Genomic DNA, 20,254 nt, shown 5'->3' with positions numbered 1-20,254 from the left:
AAGGAGGTGTACCATTTACTTAACAGATATCCCAGTGGGGAGAAAAAAAGTCATTTTATTCAGATGAGGCACTTTCAATGTGTGTGTGTGTGTATGTGTGTGTGTGCGCACGCACGCACGTGTGCATGGGAAATAGTAGAGGTGGTACAGGATAATAAATACTGTGAGGGTCGAGGAACACTCCCCTGAGCTGGCAGGAGGGTGTGGCAGCAATGTACAGAGCCTAGGAGTAGAGTCCAGGGATGAAGAGGTGGGTTCAAGGCTGGCTTGGAGGCTGAGGTGTTCCCCTCAGCATAAGAAGCCAAAGAAATTGGAGGAGCGAGGGGGTGGGCCCACAAGCATGGGCATCTGGTTCTTGTGGGTGATCTTGATCTGGAAGGGAAGGGGGCATATTCAGAGGCAGGACCTCATTCCCTTTGGACTGGAGCAGTAGAGATTTGAGGGAAAATCTGTGGGATGAGGGGGAGTTGCCAGGGTCCTAGAGAGGCCATGGCAGGAAGCCCGGCGCTAAGAAATCATGACTTGGGAGGAATGGTGCACAGGGGAACGTGAGACATTGGGATGGAGTAAGGAAGCTGTGGAAGGGAGGTTTAGGATTCACAAAGCCTGAGGGTGCCATTTTGGGCAGGCATAGGCAATACTCACCGTACAGGGTGTCTGCATCCAGGGTTCTCCATCAATTTGCATGGGGAGGGTTTTTGTGGTGCTGTGGGAGGCCAAGGCAGATTGGTGGAGATTTCTTTACCAACTGAATACCAAAACTCTGTTTCTTAGCTTGGTTTTGAGACCCTTTGTTACCGAGGAAGATCTCCTAGTACAGCTCCTCCCTGCCATCCCCGTGACCCTTCTGCTCTCCTGGCCCTACTCCTTCCCTCAGAGCCCTGGCCAGAGTTTTCCTTACTGGAAGGTGATTTCAGAGCACTTGGCCAGCCGATGTCCAGCATTCTTGAGCTTGGTATAAATCTGGCCCATCTCAATTGCACCCTCCAGCCCTACTACTTCCAGCCGCTTGTCACTCAGGTCTGTGGGTGGAAAGTAAGGAGATAGGTTTTGCAGGAGCGGGGTGCCTCCAAAGGGAGCCACACCTTCCCCTTGGTCCTGCCCACTCAGTTCCCAAGGCTGCTCACCTGGTACACAGGTTTTCAGGATATCCGGGTCAGTGATGACTTTAGCCGTAGCGCCTAAGGCCTGGTTGATCCCATGGGTATCTCCATGAGGTCTCTTGGTATCACCCCAGAGGTTGGAACCACCATGCATGCTAGGGATGTTCAGCACTGCGATGCCTTCTAGTGACAGGTTGCTCAGATCCAGTGGTTTCCCACAGATCTGAGAAGAGGAGAGCACAAATCCTTACCTCCTGTCATAATCATGGATGCGACCCCTCCCTCCACCAGATGACAAACTGGGAAGGCCAGGAGTTGGGGGTTTGCAAAGGATGGCAGGAAATAGGGACCAATTGTATTGAGAACCCGGGAAATTGGGAATGGAGAGCTGGGAGGTCAAAGTATAGGTTCAAGAATAGGGGAAGTTCCTGAGGGCACCTGTGGAGGGAGAGATTAAGATATAAGAAAGTGAGAAGCATGTAGGGTTGGGTCTCATCACACCCACCTCAACTGTCAAAGACTCCTCCAGCTTTTTGCATGTTGAGAAGATGGATTCAGAAGTGGCGAATTCGAAGTACCATAGCTTGTTCTTCATTCTGTGTCAACCCCAACATAAGGCCCAAGAGGGAGGGGACAAGTTACACAGTGCTGGCAGAGGAGGGCTAAGTGACAGGGAAGGACATCAACCTCCTGACTCTGGTCCTTTAGGGAAGAGGATGGCTTTGGTTGAGGGGCTTCTCAGAGGTGCCACTGTTCATCTAAGTGCTCTGAGTCAAACTTGGCCACAACCTGGTCCCTCCCACTGTGTATGGCCACCCCCACCCCCCTCTCCCTCACCTGCTGTTGAACTTCTCAGGATATTTCTCTCGCATGATGTGGAATCGGTGAGCAATAGAGGCATCCTGGGGAGTTCAGGGCATGTAGGATCAGAGGCCTGCCTCCTCTCTTGGCACAGAATACTCTCTTTAATTCCCCCATTCGGCAGCAGTATGTCCCATGTTCTTTTCTTGCAACTCACACCACTGTACCCCACCTGCCATTTCCCTGTGTCACAGCTCCCTTAACCTCTACCTCCTCTTTCTAACCAGCTCTAGCTTCTTGCTGCTGAACCCATACTTCCTCCCTAGCCCCCATACCCCACTTCACTGACCACACCAATGGAGAAGTAGTTATTGATGATTTGAAAGGGGACTGGGTCACTCTTTTCTTCAGTTTGTTGAGGTATCACCTCCACGGACCATCGATCCATATGTACCACCTTACTCATCTCTAAATCCTTGAGGATCTTCCCCAAATTCTGTCCCTCATACCCTAAGGATGGGGGAGAAGACAGGTTAGAACTAAGCCATGGGTCTCAGAGGGTCCTCTTCTCAGCTCCCAGCCCCACAAATTCCCAGAGATCCTCTGTCCTGCTTCTGCAGACCGTCCTAGCCCTAGCCAGTGAAACAGCGGGGAGCAGGATGCCTCAGTGGCTCAGTTGGTTAAACATCTGCCTTCAGCTCAGGTCATGATCCCAGGGTCCTGGGATCCAGCCCCACATGAGGCTCCCTGCTCAGTGGGGGGGAGCGTGCTTCTCCCTCTGCCTGCTGCTCCCCCTGCTTGCTGTCTCTCTCTTTCTGACAAATAAATAAAATCTTAAAAAAAAGAAATACAGGGCAGGGTGCTTGGTCCTAGCTCCCATGGACCAATCTTTCTCTCTTTAAATGTAAGCTCTATGTCCAACGTGGGGCTCAAAATCACGACCCTGAGACCAAGAGTCGCATGCTCTACTGACTGAGCCAGCCAGGTGCCCCTTCCATGGAACAATCTTTTTTTTTTTTAAGATTTTATTTATTTATTTGACAGATAGAGAGACAGGGAGAGAAGGAACACAAGCAGAGGGAGTGGGAGAGAGAGAAGCAGGCTTCCCGCTGAGCAGGGAGCCCGATGTGGGGCTCGATCCCAGGATCCTGGGTAAATGAACTGAGCCGAAGGCAGACACTTAATGACTGAGCCACCCAGGCGCCACTCCATGGAACAATCTTAAGGTCAGCCCCTGCTGACCCTTTTCTCCACACTGTCATAGAGAGTGAGTTTCCGGTATGTGTATGCATCTAACAATAACACCAAAGTTCATCTGAAAGATTAGAGGAAACAGCCAGGAAAATACAAAATGCTGAAAAAGATGAGTGATGAATAAGGACTCTCTCTCTCACACACACACACACTTTCTTTCCCTATTCTACCGGAGAGAACACAGTATGAAGCAGTGGTATCAAAACACTGACACCGGCACAGTGTATAGAATAAGAAGTTCAGTAGTAAGGAACAGAGTGCCTACAAATAGCCTCAAATATACATGGAAATTTAGTATATGATGGCATTTCAAAGACATGGGAAAAGATAGATTATTCAATAAAGGGTGCTGGATGTGGAAGTCACTATTATTTTTTTTTTAAGATTTTATTTATTTATTTGACAGAGAGAGACACAGTGAGAGCAGGAACACAAGAAGGGGGAGTGGGAGACGGAGAAGCAGACTCCCTGCTGAGCAGGGAGCCCGATGTGGGGCTCGATCCCAGGACCCTGGGATCATGACCTGAGCCGAAGGCAGACGCTTAACGACTGAGCCACCCAGGTGCCCCAGAAGTCACTCTTTATACCAAAATAAATTCAAGATGTGTCAAAGAATTTAAATGTAAAAAAATGAAGCAGAATTTGTACTAGCAGAAAACATGAGTGCATGTTTTTGAAATCTTTGAGTGGAAAAGGCTGTTCTAGAGCATAATACAAAACTGGGAGCCAAAAAAGGAGAAGACTGATAAATAAAGATTTTTTAAAGATTTTATTTATTTATTCATCAGAGGGAGAGAGAGAGAGAGAGAGAGAGAGTGCACAAGCAGGGAGAGGAGCAGACAAAGGGAGAAGCAGGCTCCCCACTGAGCAAGGAGCCTCATGTAGGACTCGATCCCAGGACCCTGGGATCATGACCTGAGTTGAAGGCAGACACCTAACTGACTGAGCCACCCAGGTGTCCCTGGTAAATACAATTATATTAAAATTTAAAACTTCCAGGGGCGCCTGGGTGGCTCAGTTGGTTAAGCGACTGCCTTCGGCTCAGGCCATGATCCTGGAGTCCCTGGATCGAGTCCCGCATCGGGCTCCCTGCTCGGCAGGGAGTCTGCTTCTCCCTCTGACCCTCCCCCCTCTCATGTGCTTGCTCTCTCGCATTCTGTCTCTCTCAAATAAATAAATAAAAAATCTTTAAAAATAAAAAAATAAAAAAATAAAATTTAAAACTTCCTGGAGCACCTGGGTGCCTCAGTCGGTTGAGTGTCCGACTCTTGGTTTTGGCTAGGGTCATGATCTCAGAGTTGTGGGGTCGAGCCCCACATCAGGCTCCATGCTCAGTGGGGAGTCTGCTTGGGATTCTCTCTTTCCCTCTCCCTCTGCCCCTTCCCCCCATGCTCTCTCTCTCTCTCTCAAAGAAAGAAAGAAATCTAAAATTTAAAACTTCTTTGGTTAAATAAATAAACACACAGCTAAAAAAATACAAACTGGGAAAAAATATCTGCAGCACATATAATAGACTAACTCCACCAACATCCGAAAAATGCTTATAAATCACTAAATCTAAAAAGTCAATAGGAAATAGGCAAATAACACAAATAAACCAATCACAGAAGAAGAAATACAAATGACCAATATGCAGATTAAAGATGCTCAGTATTGGGGCACCTGGGTGGCTCAGTCAGTTAAGGGTCTGTCTTCTGCTCAGGGTCCTGGGATGGAGCCCCATGTCAGGCTCCCTGCTCAGTGGGGAGTCTGCTTCTCCCTCTCCCTTTGCCCCTCCCCCTGCTTGTGGTTTCTCTCTCTCTCAAATGAATAAATAAAATCTTAAAAAAAAAAAGGATGCTCAGTATTAATAACAATTAAAACAATTGTAAATTAAAACAATTGGTTGACTTTTTGTTGCCTATTGTCTTGACAAAGTATAAAGAGATTGACAAAACCAAGTGTTGATGAGATTATGAGTAAACCAACACTCTCATGTGCTGTTAGTTGAAGCATAAATTGGTATTCCATTTTGGAAGGCAATTTGGCAATTTTTATCACAATGTTATCAAATTTTATCAAAACAAGTACTTTGATGCAGCAATTCCACTTTTAGAAATTTCTCCTACAGAAATGGACATACAGGGGCGCCTGGGTGGCTCAGTCGTTTAGCGTCTGCCTTCGGCTCAGGTCCTGATCCCAGGGTCCTGGGATCAAGCCCCGCATTGGGCTCCCTGCTCGGCGGGAAGCCTGCTTCTGCCTCTCCCACTCCCCCTGCTTGTGTTCCCTCTCTCGCTGTGTCTCTCTCTGTCAAATAAACAAATAAAATCTTAAAAAAAAAAATGGACATACATGTAAACAGAGATGTATGTACAAGGATGTTTGCTGAGGTACTCTCTAAAACAGCAAAAAATTGGAAACAATCTAAATGCCCTTCAGCAGGGGAAGGTTATATAAATTATGGCAAATCCATGCCAAGAAATAATGTACAACCACTGAATATAGAATGTAATCTATATGTACTAACATGGAAAGATCTCCAAGACATATTATTCAATGAAAAAAGAAGTCCCAGAACAATTTCTGTAGTATGTTCCCATTTATGTTTGTTTAAAAGTTGTGTGTGTGTACATATAAAAACAGGAAAATGAATGCAAATAGGACACAGTGGTTAGCTCTGGGAAGGGATGTAGGGGGAGGAGACCTATACGTGAACACTTACACATTTTACTTTGTAAAGTCTTTTACAGTGAACATGTACTGGGGGTGGGGGGATGTGTTAGCCCGGTGACGGGTATTAAGGAGGGCACGTTCTGCATGGAGCACTGGGTGTTATACGAAAACCATGGATCATGGATCACCACATCAAAAACTAATGATGTATTGTATGGTGACTAACATAACATAATAAAATAAAATTAAAAAAAAGAAAATGTACTGATATATTATTTGTGTAACTTTTTTTTATTTGTATAACTTTTAAAAAGAAAATAACTAGCCAAATATAAAATGTTTGTACTCTTGAGCCAGCAATTCTAGAAATATCTCCTAGAGAAATTCTCACATCTGTGTGCAGAGATAGATGTGCAAGGTGTTCACTGCAGCATGGTTGGTAATGAAAAACTGACCACTACCCAAATGTCTATCAATAGGGGCCTGGCTAAATAAATTATGACATATTCACACAATGGAATGCTATTCAGTAGTAAAAAGAGTGACGTAAATCTGACTGTACTGAAATATAATGATAACCACGATGAACTGTTTAGTTTTAAAAAAAGAAGAAAAACATCAATAGAATGATCTCATTGTTTAAGTACATAATAGTATGTGTCTAGAAAGAAAAACATGGGGGAATAGATTCCAAAACTTTAGGGAGTAGATTACAGGGAACTTTTTGGCATGTGTATCTGAAATGTTTGAATTATTTTTTTTTAAGATTTTATTTATTTATTTGACAGAGAGACACAGCGAGAGAAGGAACACAATCAGGGGGAGTGGGAGAGGGAGAAGCAGGCTTCCCACTGAGCAGGGAGCCCAATGCAGGGCTTGATCCCAGGACTCTGGGATCTTGACTTGAGCCGAAGGCAGACACTTAACCAACTGAGCCACCCAGGAGCCCCTGAATTATTTTTTACCACAAGAATGTATTATTTTTGTAATTGGGGAAAAAAAGATTTAAAAAAAGTAAGTCTCCACTTCCTCACATTCCACTGATGGTTCAACCCACTGTAATTTGCCTTTCACCATGCCACCCTGCTGAAACTCTTCTGGCAAAGATTGACAATAATTCCTGCCAAAACCAACAGTATATCTTTAGTTCTCATTTTAACTCATGAAACTCCTCATTTGGCCTCTAAAATACCATTCTCTAGGCTACAGAGGATCCTCTCTGATTGTTCCTTCTTAGCGTCTGTGGTAGGCAGAATAGTGGCCTCTTAAAGATGTCTGCAGTATTTTTATTTTTATTTATTTATTTTTAGGATTTATTTAGTTTAGAGAGAGCACACGCATGTGCCTTTGGAAGTGAGTAAGGGGAAGGGGCAGAGGGAGAGGGGAAGCAGACTCCCCGCTGAGCTAGGAACCCAGCCTGAGATCTTCCCACCTGGAGATCATGACCTGAGCTGAAACCAAGAGCCAGACGCTTAATCAACTAAGCCACCCAGGCACCCCTGTGTTCTTTTTTATTTTTAAGTAATTGCTACACTCAGTGTGAGGCTTGAAACTACAACCCCGAGATCAAGAGTTGCATGCTCTACTGACTGAGCCAGCCAGGTGCCCAAAGATGTCCACATTTTTATCTCCAGAGTCTGTGAATATGTTGCCTTACATGGCAAAAGAGACTTTGCTAATGTGATTAAATTAAGGATTTTTTTTTTTTAAGTAAGCCTACACCCAACATGGGGCTTGAACTCATGACCTGACCTGGAGATCAACAGTTGCATTCTTTTTTTTTTTTTTTTAAGATTTTATTTATTTTGGGGCGCCTGGGTGGCTCAGTCATTAAGCGTCTGCCTTCGGCTCAGGTCATGAACCCAGGGTCCTGGGATCGAGCCCCGCATCGGGCTCCCTGCTCGGCGGGAAGCCTGCTTCTCCTTCTCCCACTCCCCCTGCTTGTGTTCCCTCTCTTGCTGTGTCTCTCTCTGTCAAATAAATAAAATCTTAAAAAAAAAAAAAGATTTTGTTTATTTATTTGTCAGAGAGAGAGCGAGCACAAGCAGGCGGGGTACCAGGCAGAGGGAGAGGCAGGCTCCCCGCTGAGCAGGGAGCCCGATGCGGGACTGGATCTCAGGACCCTGGGATCATAACCTGAGCAGGAGGCAAACGCTTAACTGACTGAACCACCCAGGTGTCCCAAGAGTCGCATTCTCTACTGACTGAGTCAGCCAGCTGCCCCTACATTAAGGATTTTTAAATGTGGAGATTATCCTGGATTATCTGGTCAGGCCCAATATAATCACAGGGGTCCTTATTTATAAGTGAAAGAGGAAGGTAAAAAATAAGAGTCATGGAAGGTGATGTGACAATGGAAACAGAGGTAGGAGTGATAACGTTGCAGGTTGGAAGCGGAGCCATGAGCCCAGGAATGCAGGCAGCTTCTAGAAACTGGAAAAGGCAAGGCAAAGAATTCTCCCCTTGAGGCTCTAGTAAAAACACAGCCCTGCTAACACCTTGATTCTAGCGCAGTGGGACCTATTTTGGACTTCAGACCTCCCAAACTGTAAGACAATAAGTTTGTGTTAAGCCACTGTTTATGGTGATTTCTTATAGTAACAATAGTACATGAACACAGACTTCTTTAATACTGGATTTTCCTCTGTCCAACTGTTAAATAGGGTGTTTTACTAGGATATTGCATCCTTGTCCATCTTCTCTTCTTACCTCTTTCCCTGGGTAACCCATCTACTCTCAGGATGTCAATTATCTCCCAGGAGCAGATGACTCTCAAACGTGTATCTTCCTAGTACTATTTGTAACTACTCACCACACATTTCCATCTGGGTGCTTCACTGACACCTCAATTTAACATGTCCAAAGCGGAATTGATCTTCCTTAAACTGGTCCTCCTGCCATATGCTCTATCTTAAATGGTATCCCACATGCTCAGTCCACAAACCAGAAAATGTCCTAGACTTGTCCTCTCCTCCTCCACAACCCACTGGTTATCAAGTATTGTGGTTTCTACCTCATGAACTGCACTGCTGTTGCCTCTGTTTGGTGTTCAGTGTCTTTTGACCAGACTACTGCCATACAGGTAATTTCCTATCCTGTCTCCTTCCTCCAATCCATCCTCCACAGAGCTCCCATTGTGGTACTCCTCTCATCTCTTCTTCTTCTTCAAATCTTACGATTTTTTTCAATATCAACACAAATTTTCAAACACAAATTTAGTGTTGTATTTATATGATTATTTCATGATTCAGGTTGAATTGGCAGAAACTGCTATGAGAGTCTCATTTGCAGAACACACAGTGAATACATAATTTCAAAGTGTCTAATATTTTAAGTAAACACAAAGGTCGATGTTGAAGATTTAAAAGCTGGCCAGGGGCACCTGGGTGGCTCAGTCCGTTAAGCGTCTGACTCTTGATTTCGGTTCAGGTCATGATCTCAGGGTCGTGGGATCTGAGATCGAGCCTGGAGATGGGCTCCGGGCTCCATGCTCAGCAGGGAGTCTGCTTCTCTCCCTCTCCCTCTGTCCTTCCCCCTGCTTGCTCTCCCCCGCTCTCTCTCTCAACTAAATAAATCTAAAAAAAAAAAAAAAATGGTCCTATGTTTATATACAAGATTTATTTTTTTTAAAAGATTTTATTTATTTATTTGAGAAAGAGAATGCGTGAGAGAGCACGAGCAGGGGGAAGGGGCAGAGGGAGAGGGAGAAGCAGACTCCCCGCTGAGCAGGGAGCCTGAAGCGGGGCTGGATCCTAGGACCCTGGGATCATGACCTGAGCCAAAGGCAGATGCTTAACCAACTGAGACACCCAGGTGCCCTATATACAAGATTTAGATTATAATATGTACTCAGAGATATTTCTACATTCTGGAATAGTATTTTATTTACACAACAATTTTTATTACATATATATATATAGAGAGAACATAATTTATATATATAAGTATATATAAATAGGCATATATATATACCTATTTTTTCTTTGAATTACATTTTTCATGAGTTCAGGAGTTCCCTATGGTTCAGGGTTTGCAAATTCAAATGCCTCAGTGGCTAGAAAGGTGAAATGAATGAGTGAATAGCAGGGAGCTGAGAAGATTGTGGTGAACTGCAGAATATATGACCCACTTCTTAGAAATAAGCAAGGTTTAAAAAATTTAAAACACTGCAAGGCAAACAATGCAAAACAATACAAATCATTTCTGTGGGCTGTCTGCTTTCAATCTCTGGCAGGATAAAGTAAAAAACTCCTCAGCACAGCATTCATGACCCTCCATAATCTGGACCCGGTTCAACTCAGTCCTTCCTCTCCCCATTCCCCACCTTGCACTGCATGTCCCAGTCATAATGAATGACTCACTCTCCCTAATGCATGCACTACTATGCTCTTTGGCCTTACACAACTTCTACCTAGAATGCCTTTCACTCTCCTTCCATAACTTCTGCAAGATCTCGGAGCTGGACTCTGAGTCCAACAGCCTCAAACAAAGACACTTCAAACTCAACCTGCCCCACCCTGACCTCTTTATCTACCAATACCATCCCTTGAACTCTTTCTGTTTGTAAGGAGACTAGAAAGAGTCTAGAAATCAGAGTACATTTAAGAGACTGTTGCGACTGAGGGGCGCCTGGGTGGCTCAGTTGGTTGGGCGACTGCCTTCGGCTCAGGTCATGATCCTGGAGTCCCTGGATTGAGTCCCGCATCGGGCTCCCTGCTCGGCAGGGAGTCTGCTTCTCCCTCTGACCCTCCCCCCTCTCATGTGCTTGCTCTCTCTCATTCTCTCTCTCTCAAATAAAAAAAAAAAAAAAAAAATCTAAAAAAAAAATCTAAAAAAAAAAAAGAGACTGTTGCGACTGACTTGGGAAGAAATGATTATAAATGAATGAATGACCCCCGATTAACTGGCTGAGTGGTTGAATGAATCACGGTCAAGCTCCCTGCTAGCTCCATCACTGAACATCTGGTTTAGCTCTTATACAACCTTTCTTATTCCCACATTGTCCTCCGTATTCCTTGATTCTCTGAGCCCGAAGAATTGGTTGGGAGAAATAGAAGGATATTTTTCGGTATATAGGGAAGAGGACTGTCACCCTGACCCTTCTAGGTTCAGACTGTGGTCTTTGCTTCATCCCAAGCTTTCTTCCTTGGGGACAATCCACTTTGGTAACCACCTATCCGTGCCTCTCTTCTTCCCCAACCTTCTTTCTATAACAATGCCTAGACACCTTCTCTATGTGCCTTTCCCTTCCTACCCAACTCCCCGTCTCCCAGGAAAACAATTTCTAACCACTTACCTCCTCCCCATCTTAGGCACCGAGCCAGATCATTTCCAGTGCCCAGGGGCAACACAGCAACAGGAGGGACAACAGGCAAGTTGGCTTTGTCTAGGGAAGCAGGTCAGGGGATGGATGGAGGGAGTTAGCGCTAGAAGGCCAATGCCCCCGTGCCCTTCCCAGAGCCTCTCCCTGTACTGACCTATGGTCTCCAGAATCCAGCCTACTGTGCCATCTCCACCACACACCAAAATCCGGCAACCAGGAACATCCCTGAAGAATCTGAGCCTGAGATAGAAGGGAAGAGAGAAGATGAGGAAGGACAGTAGGATTGAGTCTACCAACTCCTGGACAGGCAGATTACTTCTTATCTCTCATTCCGTATGACCCCCCTTCCCTTTGTCAAAAGACTTGTTTTTGTTAAGGTCAGAGAAAAAATACAATGGGGAAAGTTATAGCCACTCCTCAGTGGTTAGGGAGAAACTGGTATCTTTATGTTTTGAGAGCAGAACAAAGATGAACCAGAGAACTCAGGGGCATGGGGATACCCAGCGACATTACTAAAAGCAGCATTCTGAATTCTGCTTTCTTGGGGTCCCCTAGCCCTGTCCTCCCAACATGTATTCTTTTCTGCTCTCCCCCAACATACACAGGCAGACACATACAAACACTGTGATACAGTCCCCAACCTATACTCACCCTGCCTCAGGACCATCCTTTAGGAGGTTGAATACCTGTCGAGGATTTAGTAGATACTGGAATTTCCAAAGCACCCTGTATGAGGGAAAAAGGAAAGTTTATGGTAGGAGATGGACAGTCTGTACTCCATCCTCTTGATGTCCTCCTCAAGGTATGTCCCCTCCATACACACAGATTCCCCAACCTCTATTGGTCCTCCTTCTCCATCTTAGGAGACCCAGTATATCTTTTCTTACCTCTCCCCCTGCTTCCCGCCACTCTTAGGGTTGACAAAGACCAGAAGTGGGTGGGTGTTAGAAACAGGGTCAATCTGCATTTGGGGAAAAAACAAGGATAAGGAAAACAGGATTTTGCCAGTTAAGATGGGCCCTGGAGACAGTGACAGAAGGCTGGCCTGCCCCCAAAGATGCTTTCCCCTTCCCCTACCACAGTGGGGCTTCTGGAGAACAAGCATCATTCCCCATGTTTCCCACTTCATTCCCTCCTATGAGGGCTCCAGCCAAGAAAAACCCACCCCCTTCATGTACCCGCAGAGCCTCAAAGGTGCTCAAATTTAAGTCATCCATGGTCTTCTGGCTTGTTTTGCTAACTTTACGCTCCTGTCCAGAGGCCTAGAAAGGGAGGGAAGCAAACGGAAGGAAAACTGGATTGTATGTGAATCCCTAAACAGATAACGGTCTGACCTGAATCCTAAAAGTATAGGTTCTCTGCTATAAAGGGACATGGCGTGTGTGTGTGTGTGTGTGTGTGTGTGTGTGTGTGTGTGTGTTTACATCAGGGGAAGCACTCCTCCTGTCCCCTCCTAGCCACTGCCCAAGGGTCTTACCAGGACACTGGGATAGATGGAAGATGGAGGCAGGATGTGATCCCGGAGCAGCCCACAGTCACACTCATGACCCATGGCTTGCAGGCAGTCATCATGAATCTGAAAGACAAGGTGGGCATACAGACATCATGGAGGGAACCCATCACCTCTCAACTCTGAGGGTCTAGTACTGGAAAGAGAGCCCTTGGGAGCAAGGGCAACTGTGGCTATGAGGGAGATGTAGTCAGGGAGACCAGTGCAGAGGGCAGTTTAGGGAGGAGCCCCAAGGCAGAGGCTGGAGAGCTCCCAAACTGACCTCTAGGTGGCACCACACACAATGCAGTCCGACTAGACTGTGGTAAATGCGGATCTTCTTCTGACAGCGGTCGCATCGGCCAGACTCACAGCCTCCTCTCACCCACACATGTGATTGGATCTTGGGGAGAAAGGCAATTCCTAGTCTGAGAGGGTCTGAGCAGGGACGAGGGGAAGGGCTGAGGGCAGCAACGGGCCAAGGGCCAGGATGCGGGTGGTATTGGGGTGGGCCTGCAGTCACTCACACCAATGTCCTTCCGAGACTTGGCATAGGTGCTGACTTCACAAGGCAAGGCCTTCATGGCACACTGGTCATGAACGACGTACTTACAGACTGGGCGAGAAGGAAGAGGGTCAGAGCCTTAGTTACAGCCCCTCTGCCATCTCCTCCTTACCTGGGTGTAAGGTGGGATCATTCACTTAAACTATGAGAGTGTGGTAGAGAATTAAAGTTTGAGGTGGGGGCTCAACTCCAAGACCTGTGCCTTTTGCTCACTCTTCCCCGTGAAAGAGCAATTGCTACCAACCACATGCCTACCCCCACTCCTCCTAAATGCCAGGAACTCAGCTGGAAGATGCAAAGGCCTAGATTTAACAATAGCAATGACAATAATAGCAGCTAATTTTTATTGCAGACTTAATAATATGTACATGTACCATGTGAAGTACTTTTCTTGCATCCACTTATTTGATGCTCACAGTTACCTCATTTTCAGTCGAGGAAACCTCATTTTAAATTGAGGCTTCAAGAAGTTAGGTGGCCATGTGGTACACCTGAAACTAATGTAACATTATGCGTCAACTATGCTTCAAGAAAGAAAGAAAGGAAGAGAAAGCTGTGTGGCTTTCCCACCTAACTAGCCAATGGCAGAGCCCAGGACTCAAACCCAGGTCTCTCGAAGGTCAAAGCAGCATGCTCCTGCAGATAGCTGGGCTGCCCCTCTGCCCCCACACTCCCAGGCCCCACCACTCACGGTTACAGCTCAGCCCCTGTTTGCCAAGACCAATGCTCGACTCGCACAGGTTGCAGTAGACCGGTCGGGGGAACCTCTTGGGTCTCCACAGGTGCTGCCCATTGTCCTTCAGAGTCTGGGAGGACACAGCAGATGCTAGGGAGGGCCTAAGCCCTTAGAGCACCAGCCTCTGGCACACACAACCCAAGGCAGCTATCTTACCCATCTCCACAAGCCTCTCCTACTCACCATCTCCAAACCCAGCAGCACGAGCAGGGGCACAGTGGTGGCCCCAGCCCGGAGCCACTCGGCGAGGGAGACAGAACCGCTGCCGTCATAGTCAATCTCTTTCATCATCTCCTGAAGAATCTGAGCAGGGAATGGAGGGGACTTCTGGTGTGAGTGGCCCCTCACATCTGACACCTCTGCCCCCTAGGACATCTGGCCCAGCCACCCTCACCAAGGGAACGCGGCTGCCTGTCAGAAATGGGGTAGGGTAGATGCAGGACTCACCAGGGAGAAGGCACAAGGAGGGACATGAAGGAAAGACTGCCTTACCGGCCTCAGCTCAGACACATCCCAATCCAGGTATTCAGCCACTCGCATCATCTGTATGATGAGTCTGTCCACTTCCTGGAGACCAAGAATTAAGAGCCACAGCCATATCCCACCTCACTACCACCATTCAAACTCTTCCCTAGAAATCCTGGGTTCCACCCCGAGAGCCACCTCTCATTCTCAGGTGTCTCTGCCAAGTAAATGAATGTCTATGTGTGTTGGTATGTTTGCAAGGTAGCCCCCAATTCATGTCTCTAGTCTCCTCTTCTAGGAACCAAGAGCTGGGGACCCACTCCCAAATTTAGTCCTGGAGGACTTGGCTTCTCCCTCTAGCTTCCTCTGCTTCTTAAGACCCTGGAAGAGTTGGGACAGGAGGGCACAGACAAATGGACACATACTCCCTTGGCCAGCATACAGGTCCCCCAACTCACTGAGCTGTCCAGGATCCCATTTCTGTCCGTGTCGTACAGCTTGAAGGTGACTGTGGGGTGTTTTAGGGGGGCCAGTGTCAGTTTGTGAGGGATACCCCCCAAATTCATAACAGAATACAGGGGAAATAAAGAGATGGGAGACATCTTTTAGATGAAGAGCCCAGAGCCTGGTGCTGGGACTGAGAGAGGAGACAAAAAGGGAGGGGAAACAGGCCTGGATTCCACCCTTGGTGAATCTAATAGGGGAGACAGAACACACCTCCCACAACCCAAGAAAAACCCAGGCCACCTACATGAAAACGTACAGGACATGGGAACTGGGGTGACTATGGTGAATGGCATTAGGTATAAGGAGTCTAGGGGAACAGAGGAAATGGGCCCATTCTCTGGCCCCACCTTTGTCTGGCCCTGTCAGCCTTTAGGAATCCTGAAAAAATGAGGGCAGGAAGGCTCACATTCCCTCCCCTCTCCCAGTCCAGGATGGCAACTCACATTCTAGCTTGTCTTCTGGCCGGCCACCCTCCAGAAGGGAAAAGTAGCAGGAGACATCACTGAGACACACCACATCTGGTTACAGAAAGGACAGCAGATCTGAGGTTGGGGGTCTCTCTACTCTGGCTCTTCTCTTTTCCTTTGTTCCAACTCTTCCCTTTAACTTTCCTCCCTCCAGCTCCTAGGCCAGCATGGCCATCCTCCACCTCTCTTCCCCAACCCTGCCTCCAACATGTGACTCGATTCAACTCTCACCCCAAAACCCATACTACTTTGACTTTTCTTCCGGAAGTCCAGCTCAGTCCCACCTTCATGACCATACCATTTTCCACAGTGTCTTCTAAGTGACCCATCTTGAAGGATTGAAACAGTGCCAGGCTTAGGTGATTGGGAATGTTATCTGCTTCCAGATAGATTTTCAAAAATTGCTGGAATCCCTCGTACCCAATGGCCTATGATGAGAGCAAGCATTACCCTAGGGAGTGTACAGGATGGGAGGTGGGGACTGAAGAATTAGGAGTAGTAAGGACAGAGACAACAAGTGTAGAGCTAAGAAGCATCCAAGGCAGACTATGGTTTCTTCTCAAGGCTGAGTCCTCAATTACAATCTCTTGCTTTGTCCTATAGCAATAGCTGTGGTAACAAAGGACACTGGGGTATCGAGAGGGAGAACAGAAAGGGGTGGGCCCAGAATAATCCCTGGAAGTTGGGGATCCCAGCAGAGTAGCAAAATCAAAGATGGGAAGAGTTGGTCAAGGAGAGGATTTCCCAGCTGCCACTCACATCTCCTTGGAGATATTCAGCCATTTCACCATCCTCAAAGAGCTTTAGGACATCGCTGACCTTGTTGGTAGAGTCTAGGGTATGAAGAGGATGAAGGAAGAGCATTAGTCTGGTTTGGTTCTCCCTGCCCTCTGCCGGAGTCCCACCCAGACATCCAACAGGAAAAAAGATTCAAGTGAGATGAAGAAGAAATTCCAGGAAGAAACCCAGAAATGCAGAGAGAAATATCGAGAGAATAACATTTCAGATGCTCCAGAGTGGTACCTCTGTTTACATCTCTTCTCTGAGACTTGGAGCAGGCAGCTGAGGTTCAGAGAAGGTAGGGGGAAAGCTGAGACCACAAGACATCTCCCATCTCCCTCTCCTCCCTTTCCCAGCCATAGGCATATCTCAGGAGCTGACTGGCTTAAGGCCACTGGGGAAACTAGGGGAAGGGGGGGATGAGGAGCAGGGATTCTTCAGGACAGAGAGGAAGACTCACATTCCATGTACTTTTGCAGCTGGGCAAAATCATTGGGGCTTATTAGGCCCTTCTCCTTGGCCATCTTTCTTTTTTTCTTAAGGAAGGCCACAAAGGCAGCTTGGTAGTACTTCTCACGCCTGGATCTATGCTTCCAAGGGTAGGTCTGGAGGGAGATGAGAAGAGTATGTGGCAGGAAGAGCCAGCTGTCTGCCTGTCTTTGCTTCTGTCCGCTCCATTAATTCTCCACTCCCACTATTATTTCTGTTCGTTCCTTGTCTCTGAGTCCCTCCCAAGTCTCTTCCTTTCCCCCTGTACCTCTCCCTTATGTTTGTCTCTCCCTAACCGAGTCTATCCTCTGTCTCTGTTTCTCTGACTCATCTCTGACTCTCTCCCCTCCATTTCTGGATCCTTCTTCAGCTCTCTGATTTCTCCCCCAATCTGTCTTGATTCATTTCTGAATCTCCCCCCCCCCCCCCCCGGTTTACAAGTCTATATGTGTCTCTGTGGGTGTGTCCCTCGCCTGTTTCTACCTTTTCTCTCGCCACCTCCAGTCTCTGCAGTCTCTCCTGAGCCCGCGCTCTCTCCCATCTCGGATCCCGCAGTCCTGGCCCTTCGGCCCTTCGGGTAGTTCTCACCGCGGTTGCGGCACGCCTCCCCGGCCACGATCCCATCTTGCTCCGCCTCCAGCCTCGGTCCCCAGCCCCGCTCAGCCACCCACTTCCCGAACCACCCACGCCCCTCAACGACCTCTAGCGCTTCTGACGCGCGACACAGAACCAGCTCTGGCCAGGTCCCCAGCCCCGGCCCCGCCTCGCCTGCGCCCTTCACAGCTCCACTGGGGAAGGGCGGGGACCCAGGCGCGCGAGATTGGGAGGAGGTAGGGGAAGAAGGCTCTGAGCATCTGCCTGGCTTCCCAGTTGTAGGCGGATTGAGCTGAGTGCAGGAGTCTCAGATGCGGGGTTTTCCTTGCACCCTGCTAGGTTAGCCGTGTTCAGGGAGTCCTAACTTGCAGCTATGGGACCCAGGGACCAAGGAGGAGCCATCATGGGGATCATGGTGCCCACTGGCCCTGGGGCCACGTCGCAGAGGGCAACTTGACTTGAAGATTCAATAACAGCAATAGCGGTAATATTTCACATTAGTATAGTACAGCAGCGTTTAGGAGTCCAGCAAAACTAGAGTTAGTCATAGATGGGTTCCATTCTTAGCCCTGATAGCGCTGTGTGACTGGGACAAATTACATCTGTGAAATGGGAAGAATGATACCTGTCTGCCACAGTTGTGAAGATTAAGTCAAATCGTGTATGAAAAATACCCAGTATGACACCTGCATGTAGAAGGCCTACAAGAAATGGTAGTTATTATTGTACTAACAATTACAGTTAGAACTTAGGAGATAAGAAATTCCTGGTAGAGCCATTCTTCACATGAAGAAACTGGAGTTCGAAGAGGTTGGGACTTCCCAAGGCAGGTGATAAGTGGAGGAGTCAAAGCTCTACTCCAAGAACCATGTGATGGGGCCCCTGCCTGGCTCTGTCCTCCTCTCGTTCCACTCTCCCCTCCACACACTGCCTTCTAATCTCACTGCCCTCCTTTCTGTTCTTCAAGCCAAGTGCTCCCCTGCTCAAGGCCATGAGACTTACTGTTCTCTCTGCCTAGAACACCCTTCCCCACTCTTCGCAGAGCTGCCTTCTTGCTTCAGCTGAAGTGTCAGTTCCTTCAAGAGACCTTCCCTGATCCTTCCCTCCTAAAGCAGCCCCCCTTTTTTGCACAGCACCCTCCTTCGTTTCCTTCATAGAACTTACGGTGAGTGGAAATTACCTTGCTAATTTATTTGCTTCTTTGTTTACTGTTTGTCTTCTCCTACCCAAATGTAAGTTCCACAAGGGCAGGAACTTGTCAGTATTGCTCACCACTATATCCCCAATACCTAAAACAGTGCCTAGTGTGTCGTAGGTGCTCCATATTGTTTGTACAAATCGTTGTGCAGGGCGCCTGGGTGGCTCAGTTGGTTAAGCGACTGCCTTCGGCTCAGGTCATGATCCTGGAGTCCCTGGATCGAGTCCCGCATCGGGCTCCCTGCTCGGCAGGGAGTCTGCTTCTCCCTCTGACCCTCCCCCCTCTCATGTGCTTGCTCTCTCTCATTCTGTCTCTCTCAAATAAATAAATAAATAAATAAATCTTTAAAAAAAACAAAACAAAACAAATCGTTGTGCAAAGTTAGGGAGGAGCCATAGGTTGGAAAATATTAGTCCAAATATGGTTAAATGGGATGCCATAGTATCAGTCCTGACAGGGGAAGAGGAAACAATTTGGAACACACACAGGAGGTGCTAAATAGATATTTGTTGAATGAATGAATTTTGCTAAACTGCCCTTATTATCGCACTCCATCTGGGGCTTCTGCCTCCCCTTTGCCCACTTATTTAGGGTTTGTTGGGTAAGGCTCACGGAGTCAGTTAGGGCCTACAAGAATTTCCTTTCTGATGGTGCAAGAATCTTCTTTGCAGCCTCTGCCCTTGGGACATCTCTGCTGTCCACATCTATGTAGTATACCATTCCTCTTCTGGGGGCTCTCTAGGAATACTAAGAAGGGGATCCTGGGACACTGATATTCTGGAGAAAGGACTCCACCCATCTGGCTCTTTTCAATGACTATAATCCAACTTCTACTGCCAACAGATCTAATGAATACATAATAGCCTTAGGGATAATTGGGCCCGTATGGCTTAATTAGCCTCTCTGATTACCCCTGGGGATTCTTAGATGGCTCCAAGGTTCTAGGAAATGAAATCTGAGAGAGAAAGTGACAAGGAAAGAGCAAAGGAGGGACGATGAACAGGAAAGAGGACACATCTCTCTTTTCACAACAACCCCTCCTAGCCCCCCAGATCTTGCATGTAATTTATAGTAGAGGTTAAGATAATGGGCTTTTGAATTAGACAGGCATGGATTGGAATCCTAGCTCTTGGGTGAGTTATTTCATCTTCCTGAACCTGTTTCCTCATTGGTAAAATGGGTACCTAGAGAAATCAGTCACAGCATGGAGATTAAGTAAGCTAATACATGCAATAGACTTAGCAACTGTAAGGCACAGAGGAAGAACTCAGTAAATGTTAGCTATTGTTGTTGTTGCTGTTATACAAGGGTGGTACACAGAGAAACGCATCTGGAGATGAAGAAAAACGGTGCCAGGAAGGCATCAGTTCTAGGAACTCCCAACAGCAGTGAAGCCCAGTCGTACACTTTCCCCCATTGTGTCATCTCAGGCACAGACAGGTAGTATTGGGATACTGCACTTTGCCTTTGGGAGGGTGAGGAGGTGGCTAGAAACTAGACTGTCAAGGTCCAAGGACACCTCTAGGCTGGGACCTTGGACATAAGGGCTCCTGGTATCTTTTCAGTTGTCCTCCTGACTTGTCTCACCGAAAGTCTGGCTGCCCCTGTTGCTGAAAGGCATATAAACTCTTAGGATCCTGGACCTTAACGAACTGTAACAAGTCCAATTTTGTCCTCCTTGCTCCATCCCAGCCCTGAGGCTATAACCTGGGCTAGTCCAGGCGAATGCCAGGGTTGGGAGGGTGGGGTCTGCTGCCCGCCTGCCAGCTATCTGTGACTCACCCTTCCTTTCCCTCCTCTGGCTTCCCTGCCCGCCCCTACCAACTTGAGG

The 20,254-nt window shown here is 47.3% G+C and overlaps 1 protein-coding gene across 1 annotated transcript; it reads right to left on the bottom strand.

Moving 5' to 3' along the window:
- Positions 1–35: 35 nt before the first annotated feature.
- DGKA (diacylglycerol kinase alpha) lies at positions 36–17,267 on the bottom strand. The gene is made up of 24 exons (XM_036086616.2): positions 17,115–17,267; positions 16,603–16,747; positions 16,122–16,195; positions 15,661–15,790; positions 15,339–15,413; positions 14,847–14,896; positions 14,416–14,490; positions 14,107–14,226; positions 13,879–13,993; positions 13,150–13,238; positions 12,906–13,025; positions 12,611–12,709; positions 12,312–12,395; positions 12,021–12,094; positions 11,785–11,859; positions 11,288–11,373; positions 11,107–11,196; positions 2,254–2,414; positions 1,941–2,005; positions 1,609–1,699; positions 1,128–1,326; positions 902–1,022; positions 646–706; positions 36–372 (listed from the first exon to the last, which is right to left on the bottom strand). Exons 1-24 carry the CDS (start codon positions 17,253–17,255, stop codon positions 289–291), a joined length of 2,424 nt encoding a protein of 807 aa, XP_035942509.2. The 5' UTR covers positions 17,256–17,267; the 3' UTR covers positions 36–288.
- Between the last annotated feature and the right edge of the window lie 2,987 nt (positions 17,268–20,254).

The sequence above is a fragment of the Halichoerus grypus genome, chromosome 6 (genome assembly GCF_964656455.1).
Source record: "Halichoerus grypus chromosome 6, mHalGry1.hap1.1, whole genome shotgun sequence".
In the NCBI taxonomy this organism is placed as follows: Eukaryota; Metazoa; Chordata; class Mammalia; order Carnivora; family Phocidae; genus Halichoerus; species Halichoerus grypus.
This window is presented reverse-complemented; position numbering and strand designations above follow the sequence as displayed.